At 42.9% G+C, this 27458-nt stretch overlaps 1 protein-coding gene across 14 annotated transcripts in view; it reads right to left on the reverse strand.

The window, feature by feature from the left end:
• EBF1 (EBF transcription factor 1) overlaps positions 1-27458 on the reverse strand; it is a 287079-nt gene that overhangs the window by 64032 nt on the left and 195589 nt on the right. For 8 of the 14 annotated variants that reach the window (XM_063349009.1, XM_063349002.1, XM_063349007.1 and 5 more), the window contains 2 exons: positions 11228-11361; positions 3389-3515 (listed from right to left, as the gene is read on the reverse strand). In XM_063349009.1, coding sequence (XP_063205079.1) covers positions 3389-3515; positions 11228-11361 — 261 coding nt within the window. The remainder of the gene's footprint in view (positions 1-3388; positions 3516-11227; positions 11362-27458) is intronic. The other 6 variants (XM_063349004.1, XM_063349003.1, XM_063349008.1 and 3 more) reach the window with 1 other exon arrangement.

Raw genomic sequence — 27458 nt, forward strand, 5'->3', positions numbered from 1 at the left:
AATAGGGACCTTCAATATTATTCCAAAATGAACACACAGGCGAGATGTGTTCAGACTTCTGTATTTCTAATAACGTTCTCTCAGGAATGTCAAAGCTTAAAATCTGAGAAATAATTGCTCTGTAAGTGCATGCTAACGGCTTGCTTTACAGATGGAAAATAAAAAACTTATGTTTTCTTGTAAGCACAGGGTTGACGCTGGTTTCTTTCTTCCAAAAATACTTGGAAAAGTCAGGATTGCTCTGTATATATGTGACCTTGATTCCTAGATGGCACATGGACTACTTAGAGATCATGTTACTAAGTTATTTGCAGTTAAAGAGGAAAAAAAGGCTAAAATTAATGGGTCACTGGGTATTTTCTTCTGAGAACTTAAGTACTTAACAGTAAGAAAAAAACAGTTTACAGCCAGGTGGCTTGAGGGGATATTTTGTTGAACACTGATTAAAAATAATTTCTTCTAAATGAGACCTGACCACAAAATGGGACCATTAACGAGCAGGGACATTCTCACCAGAAAGGAAACTACGCTTGATCGACTCCTGCACCGCCCACAAACCCCAGGTCTTTTTCTCTCTCTCTCACACACTCTCTTTTATTTTTCTTCCCCTTTTTCTCCTCTCCCCTTTTCTTGTACTTAATAGCAGGGTAAATAAGCAGCAAGTGATGCTGAAATGTTTTCGGCCAAAAACAGAGGCCAAACTCCTCTGAGAAAACATTTGGCCTCTGTGGTTTTGTAATATGTTCCAGAACACTGAGTTCACTGAAGAACATTGTGAAAAACTCCCATCGGCTGCAGTGATGCTGGGGAATGTTACTGTATCCCAACTTCCAATTGGTCCATTTCCTGCAGGCCTTGTTAAAAAAAAAAAAAGAAAAAAAATAGCGCTATGTGGGAGTTAAAACAAGTTCTCATGGGAAAAATGAATGGCAAGAAATTCTAGCTTTAAAAGAAACAGCTAATCTGCTAGTTTGATTGTTCTTCAAAACTTACAATGAACCAATAATCCTAATTAAAAACACTTGGCCTAGTTCTCTAAAGCATCATAGCTTTTTCTATGCTTCGTTTGTACACACCATAGACTATTAGTTTTTTTCTAGTGCTCACTAACAAAGTGCTGACTTTGTTGGGATGGCTGAGCTAATTTCGTGAACTCAGTGTGAAACCTTAGCTAAACAAAATTGTGGTAATTTTCCTTAATTTGTAAAAGTGATTGGAGTGCAAACAAAATTTTCCTCTTGGGTCAATCCTATAATTTTCAATTAACTAAAACTAATCGGCAGGCGTGTACTGAACCTGCATTTTGTTTAAAGGGCTGGAAGGCACTTCTGAAGGTCAGGATGCATTAATTGTTTTTATTTTAGTTTCATTTAGTCCTTTTTAAAAAGCCACATTTAAGTTCAGGCTGCCTCTAAGAGGAAAATGCAAATTGTGTGAGGTACGATTTCAGGCACAATAGCTTTTCTGGATCTACCGTAACTCCATAAAAGCTGCATAAGTAAGAGAATTGGCCGTGGATCGGATCACCTTTGATTTTGTCATTGTTGTTTAGTATTTCGTAGCTTTCATTTATTGAATGAAAAATAATGTGTTTTAAACACTAACCTGAAAATCCATATATGGAAACACCCTCCCTACTGGGACACCTTATTTCCACATTCAGCCATCTGCTCCTGGGCAGACAGGCTAAATTGCCGCCCTCCTTTTTACTGGAAAAGCTAATTAATGATGATCTGAAAAGCAAAACCAAAATGGGTCCAAGACATTTCTACATTTAAAGCCCAAAATGAAGTCCCCGAAAATTTCTTCACAAAGTCGAGGGGGGGAAGGTTTCCTCCCTTTCTTCTTCTTCTGCCTGCGTACTTGCCGTTTCACCAGTCCAAAACGCAGCCACCCCAGTGGCTTGACAACAAGCAGGACAGCACAACTCACTGTCAGTAAGGAAGTGAGAAGGGAAAGGATCCGCGGTCAAACTGTCCAGAGCTCTGTCTGGCACTTCCATGTGGTAGACGCTGGCAATTTGCACCAGCTGGCAATTTGACCCTTTGCTTTTGCTTTTTCCTCTGTTCCAACACATTCACACCCTAAATAATTTTTTGGATATGGGGTGTTATTGTCCAATATATGAATTTCCCACACACTGTTGAAATCATAATGCTCATAATAAATACCCACAGCCTCCACAAGCGCCTGCTGCTCAGCCAGCAAGGTGATACACGTACGCTTTAAGACCCAGTTTAAAGAAACGCAGTGCATAATCCCAACTGGGGGAGAGGGTATTTGAAAAAGACAACAAAGCTTTATAAGGCACCTTTGTTCAACTTGCTCAGTGTTAAGAAAAATCAAATGAGAGCTTTGTCGGAGCACAGAAGTCTCTCCTCTGCTTTGAGGCCCTGTGTGTCCCTTCACACTTGGAGCAATGTATGTGCCCAGTGTAATTCAGAACGCCTCATAGCCACAAGTATTTATGATATATCTTATTCTTAAAGTTTCGTGGGCAATCGAGAATGGGGAAAGGAATTGCACTGGATTGTGATGAACCATGGTTCAGGCAAACAGTTACAGAAGTAGTCCTGCCTGAATATGTCGAAGAAGCACGTAAAAGGACAAGCACATCAAGACCTGGGCCAAGCCATTTATTCTTGGAGCATGCACACCTTCCAAGGAATCAATGACACACATTCTTTTTAAAACGTTAGGCTGCTGCTTGATTTATTTCCCAGGCCGTTCTTATCACTACTGACTGTGGTTTAACACTGACAGCACCTGCAATGTCCAAGCGTGTTTTTTTGTTAATAATTCTTCAGGCCAAACCACTGGACTTACTGGTCTCAGTGTGGGATGCCACCCCAAAGCAGACTGCAATCACTATGTCTGCAGCATCGGCTGGGATGAAAGCTACTTAGCACCCCTGGAAGTCAGAGACGCGTACATTATGGTGAGATGGGCAGGCAAACGGGCTGCTGCTTTGAACACCTGCAGCACTTGCAAGACAACGTGTGATACAGATATTTAGCAAGACGCTTCTTGTAAGGCAGGCTGGTGATTGCACTAGTATGTCTGGCTCTTTATGCTCGCACTCTTCCTCTGTTAACGTTTAAGTACTGGAGTATCTGTTTCTCTCCTTCCTCCCCCCTCCTGGGTAAAGAGACGCCCCATTGTGAGGACAAACAAGCAAACAAAAATCCCACACCGGTGCGTTTCCAGATTCATCTCTACAGTCATCCGTTTGTGAAATCCAACCTTAAATTAGTACCTTCAATGACATGCTCAGCCAAAATAATAAAATACGGTACAGTTTTTAACGACGACAGGGGAAGCCCTAGCAAGTGTGACACATTGCCTGCCCTATTTCTCCACGTCATATCTAGTACTAAAGCATCCTTACCTGTGTAAATGAATCTTCCAGGCGTTCCCTTGCAAAACTGCTTGGACTTGTAGGACAATGTGACTTCTACAACCCCTGGGATATGTCGGGGAGGCGTCTGTACGCGGATGGCATGAGGAGTAATCAGCTAGAGGAAAACATCGAGAAGGGAGAAGAAAGGGAAAAAACGCACCGTTAGATGCTGAACACTTCTTTAATAACACTCTCCTCTCAGATCACAGTAAACAAGCTTTGAAACATGTAATTAACCTGTCAATGTTTGAATACAATCTTGATGTAATCCACACAAAAGCCAGCGACTACAATATTTACAAGCATTCTCCTTCTCAGCCGTAACAACATTATTTCTGTTTTCATACATGGCAGGCGCTTGCTTCCTAGTACGAACATGAGCCCCAGTTTAACGCAATAACTTCACCTTACAGCAGCAGGATGCCTCCGTTTGCTCTGGTGAACACTGGGGTCATGACAGTGCCCAACAGATCTGACTGGTGAATGGTAGGCAGTTACGTGCGTGAACACAGCACAGGACAAGCCCTGGCAGGCTTTTAAACCACTGGTCCCCGGCTGACTCGTGTACACTGCAAAAGCACCACGTGCTGCTGTTTTAATTTTCTATTCATTTTGTGGAGGTATCGCTAATTACTGCAGATATGCAAAGTCTGGCTTCCGAAGGATGCTGGATCTTCCCTTGCAAACGATCAGAGCAGTCAAAAGAGATACACCAAATATCTAACCATCACTCCCAGTTTGCCTTCACCGCAGCGACTGACACACATCTGAGATGGCTCCTGCAGGTGTGGATTTACACAGGATTAAGCAGACAAACTAAACTTTCTTGCTAATGGGGCTGGGGATCCTGATCCTCTTAACACAAAAGGCTGGGCTGGGTCAGTGCTGCACTTTGCAGGCTCTAGACAACGTTTGCTCCTTCAGAAATCTGGACTGGATTTAAAACATAGTCCCTGAAACTAATATTAGAGCCATCTAGGAGTTCACTAGTTCATGGCAGGTTAACTCAAACCTCTGCTGCACTCAGCCACAGCATTGCTCTCACTGAAATGTCCTCTTCTCACTCGTTATGCTCCTTTAGAGAAAAATAGTAAAAAGAGGTACATAGAAAAGGTACACAGCAACCCAGATGCAGCTCTGGCACACGGATAATCCTCCTCTAAGTGACTGTGGCACATTACCACGCTTCTAGCGAGGCAAACAAGACCAAGGCCATAACCAGCCTCGACAGTGAGCAAAGCCACGGGCACCCTGTGCAGACAGTCAACTGCTCTACGCTGCCGCTTTAATCGTGTCCTGGATTAGGGGATACATTCCAATAGGTTTATATTTTTTTCCTAAACAAAAAGCTAATTTTGTTCTTATTTTTACTAGAAACCAAATATTTCCAAATTGTAGTAAGGTCCTACCAGAAAACCAGACTTTTAACCAGCTCTTTGTTTAGGGCACAGGACTAAAAAAGTGCAGAAGGAGAGTAATGTCTGTCAGAGCCAGCTGTGCTAATGAGGGAAACGGCATACGCAGTAAGAAGTTCTCCATATTTAAAACAAGAAAATTATTATTAAATCAAGTTGAAGATTAAAACCAAAACTACCAGCATCAAATGCTCCAAAGGTTATTCAGATCCACAGAAGTGAAAAGTCATATGTCATTTTAGGAATGATCATGAAGGAACTGATGCCTTCCTGTTTGAGAGCTCCAAAGAACATATTTTCAGGCTCTGCTTTGAAATCATGTGATTTAGAAATTTATTTATTTTTAAAAGAAACCTGCCTTTTTTTCTACATTACTCACTCTATCAACGGGGTAAAAAAAACCCAACAAAACCAAAACAACAACAACAACAAAACCCAAAACCAAAACCCAAACCCAAACTTCCAAGGATTGGTTTCACTTAAATTGAGTTGTTTTACAGTTGAGCTGACCAGAGCCTAAGCGCCTAGGCCAATTCTCTACATGCCCTCCATAGCCAGCGGAGGCAGAAAGCGCTGCCAAACAGCAATTTATTTCCAGTGCTTCAGACACCTCTCACATTGGGATGAGCTTCTCTGGAAGCATCTACCTTCCTCCAGTGAACCGAGACGACAAGTTTAGGCTAGATGCTTAACTGTAGGCAGCCAAACACAGCTGAGAGAAATCCCATCCTCAAGTGGTTCTAGTTAACTGGGTGAACTGGCAAGATGAGAAAAGTTTCATGACATTTTTAGGGGGAAAACATTTGTAAAAACAGCCAAGGATTTTAATGGTAAAGGTTAACATGCTCGTCTTACTACATCAGCATGTGCCTTGCACCCCTCACCCCCATTCTGGCATGAGCTATACAGGCAGCTTCTGGTTGTATCTTTGAATTTCCCAGCATTTACTGGTCTGTCACCACTTTAATGTTCTTTAAACATAATTTGTGGCATTTTCCAATACTCATCTTCCCTGGTTCCCAAGAAATGTCTGACCTATTTATGGTCCATTGTTACAGAGAGCTGGGGAGAGTTAAGCAAGTTTCCTGGTTTGTTCTCCACAAACAGTTTGGTTTTCCTTTGTGCTCTGAAGTAAATAAGTTTAACTGTGTTTAAAACCACAAATATACAATAATGTCGCCCACACATTCCCAAAGGGTGAACATTATGTCTGAAGTCTTATGGTTTAGGATACTCAGAATATATTTTACCCTCTCTTCTCTAGAACTAAAGCTTGGGAGGTAAACCAGGACAACACACGTGCCTTTTCCTTTTCCTTTTGCTCGTTAGCATCTGCCACTGACCGCTGCCAGGGACACTGCTGCGCTAGAAGGACCTTTGTTCTGGGTCAGCCTTCAGTTCCCATGCACACAGAAAGGAGCTGGCTAGCTCAGTTACGTACCAGTAGTCCCCGATATCGCTGTCCTACCAAGAAACTGTCTTTAAGGGCCAAACAATGCCACTGCGCTTCGAAACCTGAACCTGCCTCTGGTCTCAAACTCTGATTCCCTGGTGCTGCCAGGATCTGCGTTACTGACCGGGACCAGCTCTCTGAATTGCCCTAACTCCGTTTTGCAAATCCCAGTGACCCAACGGGTGCTAAACAGGTTTGGGTACCCCAGGCCCACCCACGGCAAGAGTAAACCTGCCGCTGACTTCAATAACTCCAGGATTACGGGATGTTTTCCTGTCTACGCTGTCAACCTGTGGCCTGACCTTGGGAATCCACTCCACCTTTTCCTAGCATGTTTTCTACTCTCACACTGACACAGCCCGTCCCTTCTTCAATGCACAGTCTGTCTCGTATTTGCACGTAAAGCATCTGGAAAAGGTGAGCTATCAGCATCAAGGGATATTAAAAGCGCAGACACCACTTGTGGAAATCTCTGAGCCCCGAACTGTTGGAGGCTGGCAGAGTGTTCTGGGGAAGCATCACGACATGCTCACCCCGCTGTTTTTACAGACGTCTGTCACTGCCCAGCACCAAACATAAGACGCCGAGCTAGACGAACCTCCATGTCTGAGCCGCTGAGGCCATGGTTCTAAGCTCAGGTGGGAACTCTTGGTGCATTAACAGACACCGTAACAACTCCAGCCACGACACGCCAAGAACTCAGAATTTGCAAATATGAGTTACATGCATTTCTGAACACACGTTTTTTAATGTAAATCTTGAGAAAGGCATTAACCTGTGATTTGGAGAAGAACCCAGCAGCCAAAACCCTGGATCCAGCTTCCTCTCCCATTCCAGCATTTGGCTAACTGGGATATGGAGCTGGACATAGAATGAGTAACCGGACCCTTTCTCCCAAGGGATTTTCAAGGGAATCAGTCTGATATTTGGCAACTGCACTAGCTGTTTGATATAAACTCTTACAAGTCAGTTGGGACATGCTGTGGATTGCATTAAAACCGGAGGTAGAGACCTTCAGAATGGAGGGAGGTGCGTGTCCTAAAAAATCCAAAACACATTTGGTTTGAGTGTGTACAACAAGCCTCCTTCTGTGGTTTGCTAATATATTCTAGACATTCTTGTGTGATACAGCATCATCTCACACTCTGCTCGGAGTGCCAGGTTACTTTCTTTTTTTAAAAGTGACATTTTATAAGGAGATGTCATTAATCTGAGTCACTAGTTTATTTTTGCATGCTTGAGCTCTGGTTTGCGGCTAGGGAAATGGTGACAATCAGTCATAAATTTAACTTGGACTCTGTGTGAAGAGGACCATTAGGACAGGAATGAAGAAAAATCCCACCAACTGAAGGTAATGACAGCTTTCAGTGAGAACAGGACCCTTAAGATACCTGTATTATTTTTAAAAATGACCAGTGACTTTGCATGCCTCAATTCTGGGGATCCAGATGCTGCTTAATAAGTCTTGGTTTTCAAAAAGAGGGTGCCTGCTCATTTTTTAAAAATGAGTCAGACCTCCAAAATAAGCACTCAAAAACAGAGACTTCCAAAATCAATAATAAACATAAAAAGCAAAATAAAAAACCATGCCACAGAATTTGATTCAGCAGCATTAAAAAAAAAAGAAAACCGAAAACGCCAAACCGAAAAATCATCCTCTGTTTTTGTGCTGTACAAAGGTGAAAGAACTGATGTTTCAGTGCTTCATCTTTTCTTAATATAAAAGAAAACGGAGTTGTTTCCAGCTGACTCTGTACAGCTGGAGGAATGTTCTTGGCAGGAAAATGTTTGAAGAAATAGTTCATTTTGAGCAAATATTGTGGAATATTTATAAGAAACTAATTTTGTCTTCACAATCATGTATTTGCCCTGAAACTCGACTCTCGGAGTTGCAGCCCCTCAATAAGAGAGAGAAACAACAGAGGGCTTCTATCAGCAGCTCAGATCTGGAATATTTGCAACACCACCGAGAGCCACAATGCTGGGTAAAAACCTGCAAATACCAGCTCCGTCTGCTTGTGGACAGGACAAAGAGGAAGGCAGAGACGATCTGGCAAACAAAGTGTTTGCTGGGAGTTGTCTGTCCAGGTCCAGCACGTGCACACCACACACCGATGCCGTTCTTTCGCGTCAGTGATGAAAGTCCCTTCAAAAAAAGGCATTAGATGGCCCGTTTTGCTGTACTCTAAAAATATCAAGGGCTTTTAAAGTCATTTTTATAAAGTAATAAGGGAGTTAAGGATTAATTGAACCTACTGGCTTAGGGTATCTGCATTTCTGCACAAAATTAATGTGACAAATTAAGTTTTTATTTAGTTCTCTCTGGCTGAGAAAGGTTGTAATTATGTTAGAGTGTTTACAGCTAAAATATATGTTTAAATAATAAATATGTGTTTCAGAAACCATTTTAAATCTCCTTTTTTAACACAGTCAACTCCATTTCAAGCATATAAATATTTCAATTACAAAACTTGAATACATGTAAAATAAATTAAAAATATATTATTTACATTTCAAATTATTTATAACATATGCTGCTTGACAGCAACAAATCCGCCCTTAAAATGAACAATGGGGGTTTTTTTGGCTTTGAACTTTGCTTCTGAACTGTGGTAGGATTTATATTTTAAATATCCATGCATCTCAGGTACTTACATGGATTTTGCTATAATAAAATCTGAGTAATATAGGACCTTCACGATAATTATCTTCGCAGCACCTCTCCAAAGAAGGTGACTAATCTTATTACTATGTTAGAGAAAGGGAATTGAACTCTAAGCAGATTATGTGATTTGCCCAAGGTCCCATGCAAAGTCCGTGGCAAAATGATCCTTAATTTAAATATTAGACTTCATCCCTCAAACCACCTGCAATCATAACTGAAAGTGAAGCTAGAAAAACCCATGCGAAAATGCTCGGCGAGACTCACTCTTTTTCTTCCATTTCCTATCTAGTTTTGCTTTGGATTTTCTGCAGCTCAGTTAAAAACATGTTTTCTTTGGATCTGTGAAGCAACAGAATGAACTTGAAGATTCTTCTTGAATGCGCTGGTTTGCTCACAACCGGGCCTGCCTGGCAACGCAGGACGAACCTGCTCCCGGTTTGAAACGGTTCTGAAATTCAGATCGACAGTTCAATTCTACACCCTATTGAAGTAAAAGAAAAATATTCTTCCTGGGTACTGAAAATGCACTAGACATTTTTAGAAATGAGAAGGTAAATGCAAAAACTGATTTTGTACTACATAGGTGGCTAGTATGTGTCATGTGAACTATTTATAGATCACTATTATTTAGGGATCACTCAGACAGCTCATCCATTTCTGCACTTGTTTATCGTGTTTGTCTGCTTCTTTTAGAAATCATTTCTTTTCCCCTATCGGAGTTTTTATTGCTCTCATAGGTTATGAAACTGAGAATCAGTTCTGTAACGGAGAGACAGTGAAACAGTTTTCGCTCAAAGCCAACTCGCAGCCCATCGTAGCACCCACCGCAAACAGGCTGACTTTGGTCTGGACCCCCTCTAACATTATTAATTTTATGACAAGGCCTTGCAATCATCAGCAACAATGTTTTGACCATTTCTCCTGAGATTAGGAATTGCCAATTAATAGCTTCCACTAATAAATAGAATCAAGTTTTATAATGGAAGATCCAATTCTGCGGTACCAAAATCAGAGCGCTTTCCTCCCAGCCTCTTCACCTTTCCCTGTTAAATGTCTGTAGCCATAATGGTTTCAATCCTAACACACAAAATGCTTACACGGGACCCAGGGGGCACTTTCATGATCACATAAGGGCTTTAGAATAGGGCTCATTTAATATATCTCCTTTTCTGGAATGCCCTTTCATCCACACTCGTCCTCAAGTGGAAGGATGGGAGAGAGAGAGAGAGAATAGTGAAGCCCATGAAGGACATTAGAGGATACTCTTCGTATGGAAAAAATGCTGCCATATGTGCAACGGAATCAGTAGGGGGAATGTGCTGGATATGAATTAAGCAATAATGTTAATATTTATACGATATAAGGCAATGCATCAGAAGATCCTTACATCACTGGGTAAGCACGGTATAGCTATTTCGGAGATGTTTTGTCTGTTAGCATGTTTATTTCAGTATTAAAATCATGAAAATAACAAATATCTTATAAAACCGCCAAAATGCTTTTGAAAAATCATACATGCAAAATGTAAACCTTTCCTCGGAGTTGCTCTCCTGTCCCGGCGAAGGCCATGGGGGCTCTGCCCCAACCTCTGTGGCCCTGCGCACTGTGCCAGTGGCCGTTCGGGTGACGCTGCCAGGGTTTTAACTTTCCACAGGCTTTTGGGAAATATCAGACCCCGTGTTTAATTATGTGCCAGGAGAAGAGAGGATTTAGGAAACTGGGAGGAACAGCAAAATTGGATGAGAAACAAGAAAAGGGTTACTGTGAAACTACAGAGGCTCCCACTAGGTATGATGAGTCCGTGCTTTCCACTGCAGCTACAATACTGTGTATCCGGTTCCCATGATGCGGATGGTACTTATACACCAAGCACCTAAACTTGAAGGATATGCTGTTCAGAGGCGCTGAATTTCTGCAGTCTCCACCTCATTGAGCTGCAGCTACAAGCAGCCAGTTTCCCCGGAAAGCAGGATCACCTAAACGCTTGTTTCCTGTGGGCCCTCAGCGATTGTAGTGCTAAATGCAGAATTATTCACACAGGCATTTATCCTTCCCTTTTCTTGGAATAAAAGGCACTGAGTTAAATTCTGGGCCAGTGAGAGGAGATGCAAATCCCCTGGCTATAATGGATTTCTGCCACAGGTAAATTTGTCTAATTATTTTCATAAAACTGAATGAGGAGAGGATTCACATCTCAACATTTGTTGCTGATTTAGCATGTGGCATAAAAAAGAGGACAGGCTGGCTGTAAGCTAGACAAAGCTATTAGACATTACCGTTCAGACAACACCTACCTCACTCCAAACCAGCATGGTGCCGAATATGACCTGTAACCCATCAAAGAAATTGTCTCCTATGATGATGACAGTGGCACCTCCTGTAGTCCATCCTTCACTTGGACTGATGGCTTTGATACATGGTGTAGCTGCTTTTCAACACACATGAAAAAGAGAAGTATTCTGCTGTTAGAACCGGATTTTAATGATAGAAGACTTGAGAAAAATAAAATAAAAGGAGCTTTCATTTTCCCCCTTACTAACACAAAGATTTCAGCAATCACATTCTTTCTAGTACATGTGCATGACCTCAAACTGTATCTTTGGAAGCATTTTTTCTCAATTAATTTCTGTTTGGTTTTGTTACGTGCATTGAAAAAATTAACTTCTTTAAGCCTACATTAACAAAAAAATCACAGCACGATGGGCAGAGACCAATTGGAAATCAGGACAAATCCCTACCTTTATTCAATATGAAACACGCAATACCTGAGTTAATAAAACAATCTCCAGTGAGCTTGCTTTATTATCCATCATAATCTAAATTCATCAAGGAAACTCCTATAAATATTATGGAAAATATTGGCTAAATAAAAAAGAGTGTAACCCTCAGCATTTCTTTAAGTATTCTGCAATCAGATCCAGGTTACTCTAGTATTAAACCACCCTGCCATGCTTAACGCTTTGGCTACTACAAACAAAAACCCCAAAACCAAAACCTATAACCCTGCCACCTAGTCAGTGCAGTTACGTTACGTCTACTGGATAATGAAGCAGCTTGTGCAATGCACTCTGACATACTCGTCGAGGCTTTCACTAGCCGCTTTCCTGGCACCATATCTACTAAGTGCCTCCTGAGAGGATGCTGAAATCTCAAGCGCTGCTCAAAGTAGTAAGTTCAAATCCTGGTGCAAGATCTTCTGGTTTAAGACCATCTAAGCAGAATCACGCTCAACTTTATATATTGATGAGATAGGGCAATATAAACATCCACATATCGATTCTCCTCCTCTGCAGTACTGGAGTATACCAGAATTTAACTGTGCTGAAGCAAGAGGAACAACATTACTACAAAAACAACCTGAATAAGACAAAAAGCCCTGGGTAACTCAGCTGCGGAGTCTCAGGGTGGTCATACAGGTTGATGAAAAGAAGCAACTCCGTCCCAAATGCCACCAGCTTCTCCTTGCTAATACAGCATGAGCTGAAAATATGACACCATACCATTAGATAAAATTTTAAGTAAAGTGGGTACCTCAACAATTTCATTAGCCATGAAAAACTGATTCCAGCAAAACTCCACCAGTCAACCTCAATGTTGAAAAGAAAGATTCTTTCCTTTAGATGTGAACCCAGTCCTCAGCAGAGAGAAGAGGCTGGCTCCACTGAAAACACATGAAGGGCTGCCACTGCCCACATGGATTCTGCAATGTCAATCAGGTATCAATCAGCAGGACTTCATTAGCTGCATATATATATGTGTAAATATATATACACACATCTGCGTATATACCTCTTCTTTTAGGGTTGCTGGCATCTGGCTGTGAATTGCTACTCGGCCAAAAGGCTGGCTGAGCTGTTGACTTGGTTTGTAACTTTGAGTATTTGATGACGTACTCAAGGGAGGGCACTCAGGCACTTCATCAGGTAAGGATTTACTAGGAAGACAGGAGTGTGAAAGCCGCCCACATGTTAGCACCATCCAGACAACACCCTTGCACCCACAAGTCACCTAATGTGGCTGTGTAGTGGCACAGCCCCTGCCCTACATTCTTCTAAAATAAAGACAGTAAATTAATTCATTCACAGAAGCCTACTTTAAAATGCTCCAGACATAAAGCGCTGAAGAGACAGGCTTCTTACGATTATTTAGTGAAGTTCTGTTTGGTTGGAGCTAATTGCAAGAGCCGGCAAGGCTGGTGAGAAGCTCCTTCCCCCCAGCCCCCGGGCAGGGCGGGCGCGGGGCTGGGAAGCCGGAGGGAGCTGGGAAGGGAGCTGTTGAGTCACCCTTAGCAGCGAGTGTTTCCGTGGGCACTGCTACAGACTTGCACCACCGGTGACGGAACACATGCATGGGGAGCAAACAGACCCCGTCCCTACCTACAAAAGGTTGTAAGTGTCAGGCACAAACTTTTCCACTACTTAAGCTGATGGGGATGCCAGCTCCAGTGAAAAACACAAACACACAGGCAGGAAAAAAATCATTACCCTAACTCCAAACTTCGCAGAGCACAGCCGTTAACTTTTACATGAGCTAACAAAAGAAACATCCTAACATTACCGTCACGAAAATGCAGCGCGCACACAGAAGTAACTTCAATACGTTTAACTTGGATTCAAGTTACTTGCATAAAACTGTGCATAAAAACCATTGCAAAGTCCCAAACTATACCCTTTCCTTTCAGCCAAGCTCACAGCAATGGATTTACAGTGAAAGCAGCTTTTCAGAATGCCATCTAACCCTTTCACAGAATCAAACTTTTTCATAAATAAAAATTAAAATCACTTCCAAATTACACCCTTTCCAGTATTTCCAGTTGATTGTGGACACACACACCCCACAATAAAACCCGAAGATAATCAGTTTCCCATGTGTCAGAGAATGAGCTACTTCTCTTAAAGACTACAAACAACATTTTTTTCCTAAATACCAGTGAATAAAAGCTGCTTGAGACCATAAGCCATTAACAGAAAACACATGCAGGCTTCAAAATTCTAGATTCAATTCATCTTTAAAATGACTGCAAGATCCTGTTCTGCAGTTACAGGTCCCCACTAAAGGTCTTGCTGTTTATCTGACGATGGTGGTCAGATGGTGGTACCTACATTGCACTCAGAAGGGCAAGGTGCTGCACTGTCCGTGCTGCCTCACGTACTTGATTCTGATCCTTTATACGTGTATGTGCTTAATACCACATTCACGCCAAGTCCCATGGCAGCTGGGGGGGGGCTTTGTGCAGACACTCGCGTCCTCGTGCCGCGCTGGGGATGTGGGTTGTTCGCTGGACGCTCTCGCCTGCAAAGTCAATGTGACCACTCGCACGTGTAATTTTATTTAAATACGTAGCAATTGTGCTGAATCAGTGCCTCACCGAAACTGCTGGCAATAGCCCAGGATGCCTCCTCTCCGGAGGAAAAGTCAGGACTTGGTTTAATAAGCAGGGCAGGTTGGTTCCCTTTGCAGGCACTACCTGAGAAGCCGCGAGAGCACTGTGCACTCCCAAAAGAGTTCAAGCCATTATATTCCCTTGGGACCAGTCACAAAAACCAGTGGGACTTCCCAACTTTCCCCACGCAGGTTCTCTGATCTTAAAATGCGCGCGTCTGTAAAGACTGGAAGGGCTGCACGAAGGTGCTGCCCCGCAGGGGAAGCTGCGCTGAAGGGCTGCATCCCGAGGAAGCCTGAGGAGACGTGCTGGGGGAGCCACCCAGACGGCTACCTGTTTTTGAAGGCACAAGACGTGTTTATACAATGACATATTTGCAACTGCCAGTGTCGTTTTGGACATCGGTCATACTAAAACTTTGCCCTTCCCAGGCCCTTTCCTTGGAGTACCAGGAAGGAGGATGGAAGAATCGGGTCCCATCTGCCAGTGTCACCACAGGTAACGCTGGGAGGGGGGCACGGCAATGACCTCAGCTCTATTTATGCCCCTGGTACAAACGTCTGGCCAGCTCAGGCCCTCAGCTCTTCATATTTCTTCTGTTAATCATTTGGCAACTTTCAAAGCGCTGTCTGAAAGGTGTTTACTTCTGTGTAACCCTAGAAAAACACAGCCGGGCAGAATAATCTTTTCATTGGAGACCTTGATTTTTCTACATTTTGTTTTGGTCACAAGAGAAACCACAGCACAGAACATTTGGGGTTTTTTTTTGCAGAATGCAAAGTTCCAGAATCTCCATCTGGAATTAGCTATATCACTTTTTAATATTTCCAAGAAAAAAATATTTTGTTTCAAAACATTATCACATGCTCTTCTGTAACACCAAAGCATCATTCCTAAAGTGATGTTTAAACAAATACCAAAAAAGTTGCAGAAAATGTATGGTTTTCTGTAGAAAAAGAGATTTTGGTTGAAGTCGGAAACTTCACTGATGAAAAAATGCAGTGCAGGACTTTAGAGCAGTTCTAGTAAAGGCAATGAAGTGTACGTGACTGATAACATCAATGGACTTTAAGTCAGAGGAGAATTATAATAAAAAAGAATAATTACACGTTCTTACACATGTAAACCTGTTTTTGAAAATGAACAGCTGGCACAACTACGACCAGAAGCAAAAGAGTTCGGTAGCCTAACTATCAGATAAGATTGTAAGACTTTGGCGTGAGCGTATTACGTTTGCTGCATGTTTTCAGAAGAGTCGTTGGACTGCGGAAAAACTGAGCGTGACCCCCCCCGACTGCAGGCACGGACCTTGCGGCTCCTTGCTGGAGGTGATGGGGCCACATCCTCCACCTGCTGAAACGGCCTCATGGTCATGAGTCTTAATGAGCTGCTCTCCTTCTTTGCATAATATCAAGGCAAATCAGTGTTAACACCTGACGCGTTTCATTGTGCCGCTCCGTGTTTTGAGTTAACAGATAGAGATGTTAGAGGGAGGCGCTGCAATCCCAAACTTACGAAAGCCAACGGGAATTTTGCCACTGACTTCAAAGCTATGGATAAATTTTAAGGATTTATGCGCAAAAACCTTAATGACTTGTTGGGGGATATGGCGGGCCCGTAGACCCTTTGACAGCAGAGACAGAGATTGCAGCGTACCCATAAGTATAAGAAAGCCAAGTTTGTAATAAAGAGAGAGCTTAACTTAACCCTTCAAGGAGAGGCTTGTCGTTTGTCCGTCCCGACTGAAACGACAATGACTTTCAGGGGAAATGACGTTCTTTTGAAATCTTTATCTTTCCTCAGAATATACATTGTTGAATCTGATCACCTTACATACAAAGGATGGTAGGTACCAACTTCAGCACACGGGTAGCAAAAAGGAAAAGTTTTTCGTTGCGTGCTGTGTGTGTCAGTGTGTTCCTGTGTTCTCGTACTCCCCTAGCTACTGATATACAGGGGATTTTTCTTCCTTCAAACTGTGACAATAAAATGATTACCCCGCCACAGTTTAGCATAATGGTTCAGAAATGCTCGTGGCATATTGCAGAGTTAAAGTGGAAATTATTAGGTAGCTCTTCTTTGTTATAATAATGATCACTCCACAAATAAAAGCTCTTCTCCCAAAGGTACTGCAAGGCACAAAATGCTAATTCTGAAGATTATGTGTGCGCTTTTATTAAATATTACTATGCCCTGTCTGTTTGAGGGCTTCACTGCTCTGATTGTTTTATGAGTGCCATGTTAATGTCAGCCCCATCTTGCTAGCAGCAGGCACACATTTTAGCTTTTGTATGAGAGTTGATCAAAGGCCGTGTGCTGAGGGAATTGCTGAGAAAACACGGACAAGCGATAAAAATCTAACAGATTAATTGGTTTAAATTTCATTTCAGGGTGTTGAACTTTGGCTCAGGACACTGGTACTACACTACCAGTCAGGGCCTAATTACCACATTTCCAATTTGCCTCTGAACAATGCTTGGAAGGGAGAATAATAACAGCGCTAATAATACTAATAACAACAATAATAATAACAAACCAGCAGCAATAACGTCTCCTCATAGCTTCTTGTGCGCGTTTAACAACTAACTTTGTGCGCAGGCGATCGCAGTAGGAAATCCCTCTCCCCCGCGTCCCCATCCCTCTGCCTCCGGAGCATTTCTGTCTGCCTCAAATAGCACCTCAAGACAGGAGAAATAGCAGCCGCCCTCGGGAGCGTCGAGCATCTGAATTTACAGACTCGACGAGCTGCAGATTCAAGTCCCTCACAAACACACACCGGACATCTCATGTTCTTAATTAGGGACCTGCGTTCATCAACAGAGACAGCATTTTATCCAGCAACAGCAATGATCTATTCCACTGATAGGAAACAGAGGCCAGAGGAAAAAACCATATTTACCACAAAGTTTATGGGTGGCCTTGGAATAAGGGTTAATTGAGCTTAGAGGTAAATGTTCAGTGAGGTGAATCAGTGGGATGCACAGCTATCAGCAGGGCTCTGGGACTGCTCTTATTTACCTTCTGAAACGTATTTGCTCTATGATTAATATCCAGTTTGTGCTGGTGACTGTCAGAATGACCTCGCCTGCAGTTTTTATCGTGAAGTGTGGTTTCTCCCTCCATTATTCCATAGATGAGGCTCTGACAACAATTGCCGCATCACAACAGGAGTTTAAATGATGGGGTACATGCTTTTATTTTTCTTCTCTTTAGGAGTATCGTGACACGCAAAGAGAGTTGCATAAAGGCAGTTAAAACCGGGAATTCAGAGGAATGGGGAATTTATGTCTCATCTTACAGGAAGTACTGAAAATATCTGGAGTTTAATTTAATTTGCCTTTTTTTCTTGGGTAAAACCTAATTCCAGGCTAAATATATAAAAATAAGCCACAGATTAACCCACAGTTTACGGGTCTGATCCTGCAACCTGTTAAATGCTTTCGCCAAACTACTGATTTTCAGAATATCAAGACAAATCAGTTCTAAGCACTAAAAACCGTGACTTAATAACGAAGCTGTGATTCAAGAAACCACTGAAGTAAGTGCTTAAAAACCCAGCCGAAGAAGTTGCAGAACAAGGAACTAGACTTTTTAAGATAGTTGGGCAGCGCTCAGTGCAGTGCTGCCAAGAGCTACATAATGTATACGGAACTGGGTTTTCCCATTTCAAAACCCACTTAAGTTACATGTAGACCACCCTGTGCAGCGAGTAGAGCATCCAACCCGACATGAGAACTAGCAGCATCAGAGCCGAAATATTAATGCCAATACGCTGGTTTCAGGAACTGAGCTGCTATGTCTACCCAGTGTTGCGGAGTCAAACGTAGCAGCGACTCAGCGCTACCTCTGGGATTTCTACAGCACTTTTACGTCATCTGTTGTAGATCTTCCCTCATAGCTATTGGAATCCCGTAGGGTTTGCAACCCCGAGCAAGGCAGTGCCCACGAATGCTCTGAGCCTAAATTCCTTTCCCGCAGCACTCTGGAGCCGACGGTGTACAGCACCTATTGGGACGCTCAAGGCCCCTTTTCTGATCAACATTTTCAGTTTGGCAAGGTGTGTTTCCTCCTTAAAAAGGGGATTTTCCACATTAAGCACTTTAAGAAATTGATTTTATCATGGGAAAGCAGTTGGGTTTTTTTCAGAACCGAAAACTATAATTTTCCAAAATTTGCCAGTTTGAGAGAATGAACCAAGTATTTTGGAAGGTTTTGAGTTTGGGTGGGGTTTTTTTTAAAAAATAATTTTCTCATTGCTGAGAAGCAGGAGTTGTCCTCCTCTGCCCACCTACTTGGAGCACGCTGAAAGGATGGACCCTAAGAAGTTTGTGTGCCCACACAACGGTACCGTTCCAGCCCAGCCTGCGGAGGCCTTGCCGGAGCTGTATCCAGCACAAGCACCTGAAAGCAGCTGAAAGCAGCTGAGCCAGCCTGGATGGGAAAAGTCTGCGGGACCATCCCAAAGGGTTATTCACAGATACTTCAGGGAAAGGGAATGTGGCAGAGTTTTTACATATTGTAGCGGAGCATTAAATCTGCACTCTTAAGCTAAACAATGCGCTTGGTGTTTATCTTAGTAAAGTGATGATCTTCCTGCTTTCCTTTTTCATATCGCAGCCTGCTCTCCCTCCTATTCTCTCCTGACAATAAGCAGCTGCTGTGCAGGAAACAGGGTAACAGAGGTTTCCCTCTCGAGGAGATAACTCACGCAGCTTTATGCAACACAGGCACGAGGACGCGATGCCCCGCTCCCCCTTCCCAGCTCCCTCCTTTACAGCATCTCGATATTTGGGACTTGGCATTTGCAAGCTTTAACGATTACAACACCCTGCCAAAGATGGCAACTACCTCCTGGTTCTTCATGACGTCTGCGCTGGGTGAAATCACCGGACCAAAAATACAAGCACCGTGCAATCCCTCCAGGCTGGGGGAAGGGAGGCAATGTTGCCTTTGTTTGTTTTCCAGTAGTGAAATTAAAGGTGTTGGCTGCGATTTTCCGCCTAACATTTTGGATGCTCAGTTCCCATTAATGGGAATTGAAAATGTAAATTACCTGGTATAATATTCCACCTACAATCAATAGTTAAGCCAGTCTTTCTCTTTTATCCTTCCTGATGCCTCAGCTAGCAAAGTTGCAATTCATGGAGTCCTCTTGTTTCTCTCTCCTTAATGATTTCCAAAGCTCTCAGTTGTTGATCGCTGCCTGAAAAATGACTGCATGGAAAAAGGAGGCAATCCTGAATAATGAGAGATGTGTTACAAAAACCAGTCCGCTCTGTATGTTACTTAAAACATTTCCATAATTTAGTTATCTCTAAATAAAAAGAGTTACCTCTAATTAGCAATCTCTCCGACTGCAAGAGATGCAGTTTCATTCCTTCTTTCAAACACAGGGAAGTTTTTGGTTTGGGGGTTTTTTTGGTTTTTTTTTTTGGTTGGTTGGTTGGTTTTTACTTCAGGAGCTACCTCCTGCTTTCCAAAAATGAATAAAACGGTAAGAGTCCTTAGCATTTCACTGCAAGTCAGTAAAACTTGACCTCAAAAAGAGAGCTCTGTTGTGTTTGTCTGGCAAATAATAATTTCGCCAAGAAAAATGTAATGTTGCAAAAACACTTGAAAATTTGGTTAAAGTCATTATATAGGTTCAGCCTAAATATGAATATATATATATAAAAATAAGTATTTATATTATTATTATTATTATTGAATATATATACGCTCTCTCTCTATATATATATAACTATACGTATTTTAATTTTTTTTAAGAAGCCTAACAATTTTATTGTGAAAATTTTTTATGTTTGGTTTTTTGTTTTTTTTTTTATTTCAAGGAAATTTCAAGCAGGCTTTAAACTATAATTTTTGCATTCATTATTTTTGCCCCGAATTTGGAAGATTTTCACTTTGAGTCCACCGGGAAGAAAGTGCCGTGGGTGGCCTTGGCCAAAGCCAGCACTCTGCCTGAACCAGCGCGGCTCCTCAGCTCCAGTGCTGACACCGCCTCCGTTGTCTCGGGCAGCTCGGCTGCACAGGGGATGTACACGCACAGGATCAGGAGGAGGAACAGCGCATCCAAGAATATCGCACGGGGCCTACCAAATACTGGCCGCGCTTCCAGCTCCAAACTGGGGACAAGTTTGCTCAGACCCAAGCACCACGCCAGCAACTGCTGCAGCACGTCCTCCTCCCTCAGGGATTCACGGGTGCATTTTGGCCCCAAGCAAAATACACGCTTTACTGTGAGCCCCCAAATTATTACACCTCAATTTCTTCACTCCTTCCTCCATCCCATGGGGTCACTTGGAAAGGCGCAGGAACAGTGTTCCTAAAAGACGGGAAGCTGAAGGCAATAGCATGCAGGGGGCTAACGTGTCACATACGCGCGGGATTGCACCGTTTTATCTGAATGTGGACTTTGAAAGCTTCATTAGTAAAACAGTGAAAAAATCCTATATGCCTCTCTCGTTTCAATTTCAATGGCTTCCTTCTGATTTAACTTCCGCTGATAAAGTTACAGAGCCCAGCTAAGCCAATCTGACTATTTTCAAAACAATAAGAATGTCCAGAAAGGAGACTGCATCTGTTTAAGTGCACTAGAGTTTAAAAATAGTTACGCTGATGCAATTTCTGGGTGAGGATGAAGGCAACCTTGAGAATGGAAGCCCAAAATGTGTAATATAAATCAACCCTAAAAGTTTGTCAAAACAAACATCACCGCATAGCTCGCATACCCCAAAACCTACTTAATTTAACTGCCTGGTCCTTCAGTGCTGCTCACGAAGGTCCTGAACCAGCAAAGCATTTTATAGGATGGAACCAGACACTTGCTGAGTGTTAACCCTCTGCTTTACTGTTTTGCTGAATCCCAACCTAACGGAAGGGCAGGTGGGTGCCGTTTCTAAATTCATGTTTTGTTTCACCATCACCCTGGTCTCATTTTCTCTCTTATTTTCCAACAGTACCTTAACAAAACTGTCAATCTCTCACAGCAAACCTCTCTGGAGTCAGAACGTAGGTCAAGATAAAAGCTCCCAAGCCACAGCATCCCACCCCTGCAAGGTATAAAAAGTTCAGCATCCCACGCACAGCAGCGCCCGTCTTGGTGTTCGGACGTACACTGGTATGTCACGGTCACGCTGGCAAGGTTCAGTCGATGATACACAGAAACTATTCTAGCAGTCTAAGTCTAAATCCTTATGCCCCCAAACTAAATACTAGCATCAATTAAACTTTCACAGAATCTTTCACTTACCACAATGAGAAAACCAGAACTCCACCCCCCCGAAATCAGTTAAACACCCTGCTATGTGATAGAGCGCAAAAATCAGAAGTTCACCTGAGATGGATTCTACAGCAGACAAAGAATTTATTTCATCCTGATAAAAACAAGAGCCCTGACTAAAATTAATTTTTAGCTGAAGTCTCTTTGTTCAGCAGAGCCGAGAATGTCTGCCCACAACAGAGAGCTCGCAGTAACCCTCTCTCAGACACAGAACAACCCGCGTAGAAACACAAAGCAGTTGTGGCAGGGACAGGCAGTGCCTGTAATCCAGTTTCTTGAGGGGAAATTCAAGTACCCTAAGAGTTCTGATTCCTCGTCTGATTTCTCTCACAAATCACAGGCTGCTCTCTAATGCAATTTTCTGGAGTCTGAGAATCATAAAGTCAAATATGAACAAGCCTAGTGGAAAATCTGTGACGCTAATCTTGGCCTACGTTGTATTTTTAACAGGCACTGAATTTGTGCGCCGGATTATCCAGATGGCCATACAGGAATCATCCTGATAGGATTAAACCTTTGTGCTGAACTCTGCTCCATCTGTTCTCGGAGGTTTGCCTATCGCTATCGGAATACGAATGTTCAGCCTATGCCTAGCTCCACGGCTGAAAGCGCCTGTTTACCACCCACACCCACACGTATGTGTGCACGCACATATCCTTGAGTACTTGATTAGTAATGTGAGACGAAGTTAGCCTGAAGTTTACCACTAAAGAAACATATTGGTTTTATTACTCGTTTGAAGAACAAAGTATGCAATATCTAAATTGAAACAAAAAAGCATTTTTGTTGTTGTTCTGGGACTTGTTCAATTCATTAAGCCATAATACTGCCATAAAGTTATAGATGAAGGCACGGCTAAACATAAAGCAGCAAGGCTCTTCATCTTTGAAATCTATTAGTGTATGAGAATGTATGACACAATCGCACTTTGAAGATATCATGGTTAAATATTCCAGATTAAAAACCAGCCAACAACAAAACACATGCGTGCACACAGCGTTGGTAGCTGTTATTTGCGTCGCGATCTAGTCACAGGCCAAGAACAAAAAAGTAATAATCAGCCCCCGTAAAAGAGAAGCTTATTCCCATTAATGTTGCTTTCTGCTTTTATTATCTATTAATGACAGTCTTCTGCATTCATTGTTGCAGCCTGCCAGACGCAGCAAAGATCCATATTCATCACGTGCAAAAACTGTGCTCGGGCTGTCTCCCTGACAGGTTACGCAGAGCTGCCGACGGGGAGACCAAGGTCCGATGGACGGCCTCGGGTGCCCAGGCCCTGGGCCAGGGGAAGGGGCAGGGAATCCGGCCGGCTCTTCCCTAAGAAAAGCATCCCGGCGATCAGAAGGTTTAACTGAATTGCTGTCCTGGCCAGAAAAATACTACAAACTAACGACTACCTGGGATGGGATGGGAAGGGAGGATAAGAAAAATAAACAAAATAATTCAATTGATATTAATAGTATTATTTGGGAGGTTTGATTCAGGAATGCAATACGATACTCGGCCCGTGTTTGTGATGGCAGCGGGACAGCAATGGAGGCGACGTAACCCGAATTGCATTTCAAGCAGAAGCCCTGATTGCGCTGCGGAGACTGAGACCCCCTTGTCTCTGCTGTGCAGTGTCTTTCAGACCGTTTCCTCCTCTGTTCTTTGTGCTGCGCTGGAGGCAGGGTCAAGCACCCCCTCCCAGCCATTTAGGCCTTACTTGCAAAAACACAAGCATAAAAATATATTTATAGTTCATAGTATCAATCCAGCAGTGACACCACATAAAACCAGCACGCTGAAAATCTGAGAAGTGAATACTTTGGACTCAAGCCTACAAATGCTTAGAGAAGTTGTTCTTTCAGCGTGTCTGATAAAGTCATGCTATGTTTGTATTTATTTATTTAGGGCCATATTCAGACCACCTACCTAAGGCACTGCAGCACGTAAGAAGTCAGACTCCAGCTCTGGCTGGGTGAGTCAGTCTGCCTAAATTAGGATCCTCTTTCCGCTATACGATGAGCAGACATGGGCAGACACCTCTGGACGCCCGGAGAGCCGGGAGTTCCGTGCTGGCTCCCAAAAGTACCAAGGGACCTCGGCAAGACGGTACCATGGGTAGGAAGCAGCCAGAAGCAACCCCATAAAAAATATTTGGCAGCTGATATTGAACAGGCACCTGACTCTGGGGCTTTCCAGCAGGCACCGCTGCTCAGACTGGGGGCCAAATGAGGAGGCAGCGCTCGCTGCCGCCTTCAAGCTCACGATCCCAGGAAGGGGATCGTTTTCCCCAAAGGGCCCCTAATCAGAATTGCTTCACCTCAGAGAGCCAAACCTCATCCGAAATAATTTTTTCCCTCTCTCCATCTCCTCAAAGAGCCCAGGAAGTTGAGCGATGCTCTCACCTGAACGTACTGCGGCACAGCGCCGTGACCTCAAACCCCAACCCACAAACTAAAGCTGCAGCTGGAAAGACGAGCCGCGTTGCGGTCAGGCCTGCAGTTCACCTCCGAGTGCTGGCCTTCCCTCTCGGCGCAGATCAGGTAACACCAAACCTATGAATTCCATCTGCAAGCAGGGGCTTTCAGCGAGCAGCACGGCGAGCGCTCTGTTCAGTCTCCAGCAGCGGGGGAGATCTAGCACATCTGCGGCCACCTCACAACCCAAACAGGGACCTCCGCGGGAAACACGCTTTGCTTTTCATCATGGGATAGATCCAGAACCTCTGAGAGAGTTGCTACAAAACCATAATGATATGGTATTAACGAAACATAGTTAATTTTGAATTTCCTTGTGCTCCCATTGCTAACAGACACTCCAACAGCAGTGCAGTAAAGAGCACATGGGTTCCTGCAGAATTTGGGACCAGATTTGTGGAAGCCCACAGCTATCCAGTGGTTCCAGTAAGCACGCTTAATGGAATTTTCAAAGATCCTGGCAGACAGGCATAGAAATTCTGTAGCCTGTGGGAGTTTTAAAAATCCCACTAAACACCTACCCGCAGCTTTAGGCACCTTGGTGCTCTGAGAGTTTGGCTTGAGGTGCAAGAATTTCCAAGAAGATTGCAGGGCTACCTACATTTCTGGGCGACCACTTGACTCATAAAAATGGATCGCAAGTTCAGAAAATCCTAAAAATCCACTTCATGACGGACGGTATCTTGTTAAGCACCTCACAGTGGCCCTTGTACCTTAACTTGCAGATATAGATGTCTGAATTACTTTTGAGAAATACATTTAAACTGCTAAGTTTCAGACAAGTTTTTCATAAAACTTTACTCTTGGTCTTTTTAATAAACTTCCTAACCCTATTTGCGTCGCTCGATGAGGTCAGAAAGCAGCACTGCTGATATTACAGTCACTTTCACGCTAAAGATTTGTTTTGTCACAAAGAGAACTGTAAGTCATGGAATGAAGGTGGGAAGCAGAAAGGACTAATTGTGACACACAAAGCTTTCTGGTTATGCTCAGCGAACAGTTTGGGCTAAGATTCTAGAAAACACTTTATGAAGTTGTACTACTGGCTTTAATGAAAGCACACGTTTTGCAACGCCACGCACTCCTGAAAGTCTTGTATTCTGGATTTGGGCCAAACACAAAGCCTGTCTCCATTCCAATATTAATTATTAGGAGTTTATTTTTATTCCTTACTACTAACATTAATAATTTTCAGATGGCAACCCAGATTAGAGTAACCACTCCGAAGATCCCACCCTGGTAGGTTCCATTTTCTGCATCGGTTTCCTGGTTTATGCTATTAACTCATCTCCTCGGACATGGAGGAGCTTTGTCAAATAGTCATTTTTCTGGGGACACACTTGGCAGACACCCTGCAACGGGCAGTAAGAGAAACCCGAATGCTCACACTGGTCTTCTCTCCCTTCAACGAGAAGATGTGCAGCCAGAGATGCAAAAAATACCGAGTTCATTATTTGTGAAGTTTTCTCATCGGAGTATTCGAAATGACAATTTGGTGGGAAATTTTCATCTAAGCAAAACTTTAATCCCGAGATTGTTAGCACTCGGCTGATTCACAGCTTTGGATGTAAGTTCCATGGGAACAGAGACCTTTCCTAATCGCCAGTCGCTTTGGGGTATTTAAATGCTGGGGTGCCTAACGGGAAACATTTGGAAGCGTCCAGATACCTGCAAACTGCTGTGAACACCGTTCTTTGACAATCGCGACCTTTTATGACATCCAGGTGAGTACTCAAAAAATCACTAGTTCTTGGCCTTCGTTTACAAACCACAATTCACAAGATCCTTTTTCTTTGTACTTTGCCCAAATCAGCAGGGGACTGGAGTGAAAAAACATCTTTTCCCAACATAACAACAATAAAAGCATCCTATAATTGAAAAGCTAAGTTAGAGGGATTTGTTCAGAAATTATATTAATCGTAGTACAAGAATATAATATTTTGTCATTTGCTGTTGTGCACATTTTGGAAGGTTGTAAAAACGACGCCTGGCAAAACGTCACTGCCATAGGGTGCAGTAGCTCTCTAACATTTCTCTAATCCTAATGTCATTCGTCTCCCCTATCATGCCATTGTGTTAGTGACATGGTGGCCAGCAAAGCAAATTGAAATGTAATGAATGCTCATTATCTATGAATATTCATTGCCTATTTGAGTGCTACTGAATGTTCTCCTGCATCGGTAGCTGGGAAGTTTCAGCCAAACAGAGTAGCTAAGGGTTTTCTACTTGCATGACTGTACTCTGATTCCTCCGAGGTTTGGAAAGAAACCTCGAACCTGCAGAAAGCGGTCGGTCTAACTCTCAACGCAAGAGTCAACGCTCATGGTGATCGGAGAATTTCCATCTGAACTTCTCTCCCTTATCTGTTTGCCGTAACAAAACAGGGTTTTTTTCACACAAATCTGTATCGAATTTTAATGACCGTGTTCCCCATGTTTTCTTCTTTTTGCAATTTTGGGAGCACAGTTCTGAAAGCTCCTCTGGGAACTTCACAAAATGCGCTCTATCTTCATCCAGGTACTATTTTTCCATGAATTCATGACATCCTCATAACAATAGAGGGTAACAACTTATCACAGCTTGACATCGTTTAGATAGTACGGGGGAAGGGCTGTTTTATTTTTCATTTATTTGGAAAACATAAAGGGCAGCTTCTCACAGGTAGAAACTGCCACACCTTATCTGTTTAAAATCAAGGTGCTTCCCGCTGCCATTGTAGCATTTTTTCCTTTTTCAATTAGACATGACACTAGATCCCTGATAAGTGACTGTCAAGCAGGAATCCTTTCTAACTGCAGCACCTGGAGTACCCGAACTTGACTTTTCAGGGGGTATTTCCATGGGCATCATGTAACAGCAATCCTTTTTATTTAAGACTAGAATACTTCAAATAGTATCTCTTTAGTCTCCTGCGACATGGCGGCAGCAGAGTTAGTACATATATGTCATGAAATAATGTTTAAATACTGAAAAAAAAAAAAAATCACAACTGCACAACTCCAATTTCATGAAATACCCACAGCCTAATGGCAGAACTGAAATTCTGGAATCTCCTTGCCCGGATCAACCGTTAAAAGTCTCTGTCTCAGAAAATCATTTAAATCTTCTTTCCATTTGCCCTTAGACTAAAAATAAATTTTCAAAGATCAAAATTGCTGCAGCCAGATACCCTAAGCTTTTGAGTACCTCTCCTCGATGGCTGATTTATGCCCAAGACAAACAGAAACAGAAGATTTTCTGTTTGACGTGCCTGGCTGTGAGAAGGGCAGCTCCACCCCCCCAGTTCTTGGGAAATTCTCAGCAATATCCAGCGGGGGTCTGGGCCTGCAGACAGCTACTCTGCTCTGGTCAAGATTAAAAAAAAAGACATCAGCATAATTCAGTGGGGCATAATT

Source organism: Chroicocephalus ridibundus, chromosome 11 (genome assembly GCF_963924245.1).
Source record: "Chroicocephalus ridibundus chromosome 11, bChrRid1.1, whole genome shotgun sequence".
In the NCBI taxonomy this organism is placed as follows: Eukaryota; Metazoa; Chordata; class Aves; order Charadriiformes; family Laridae; genus Chroicocephalus; species Chroicocephalus ridibundus.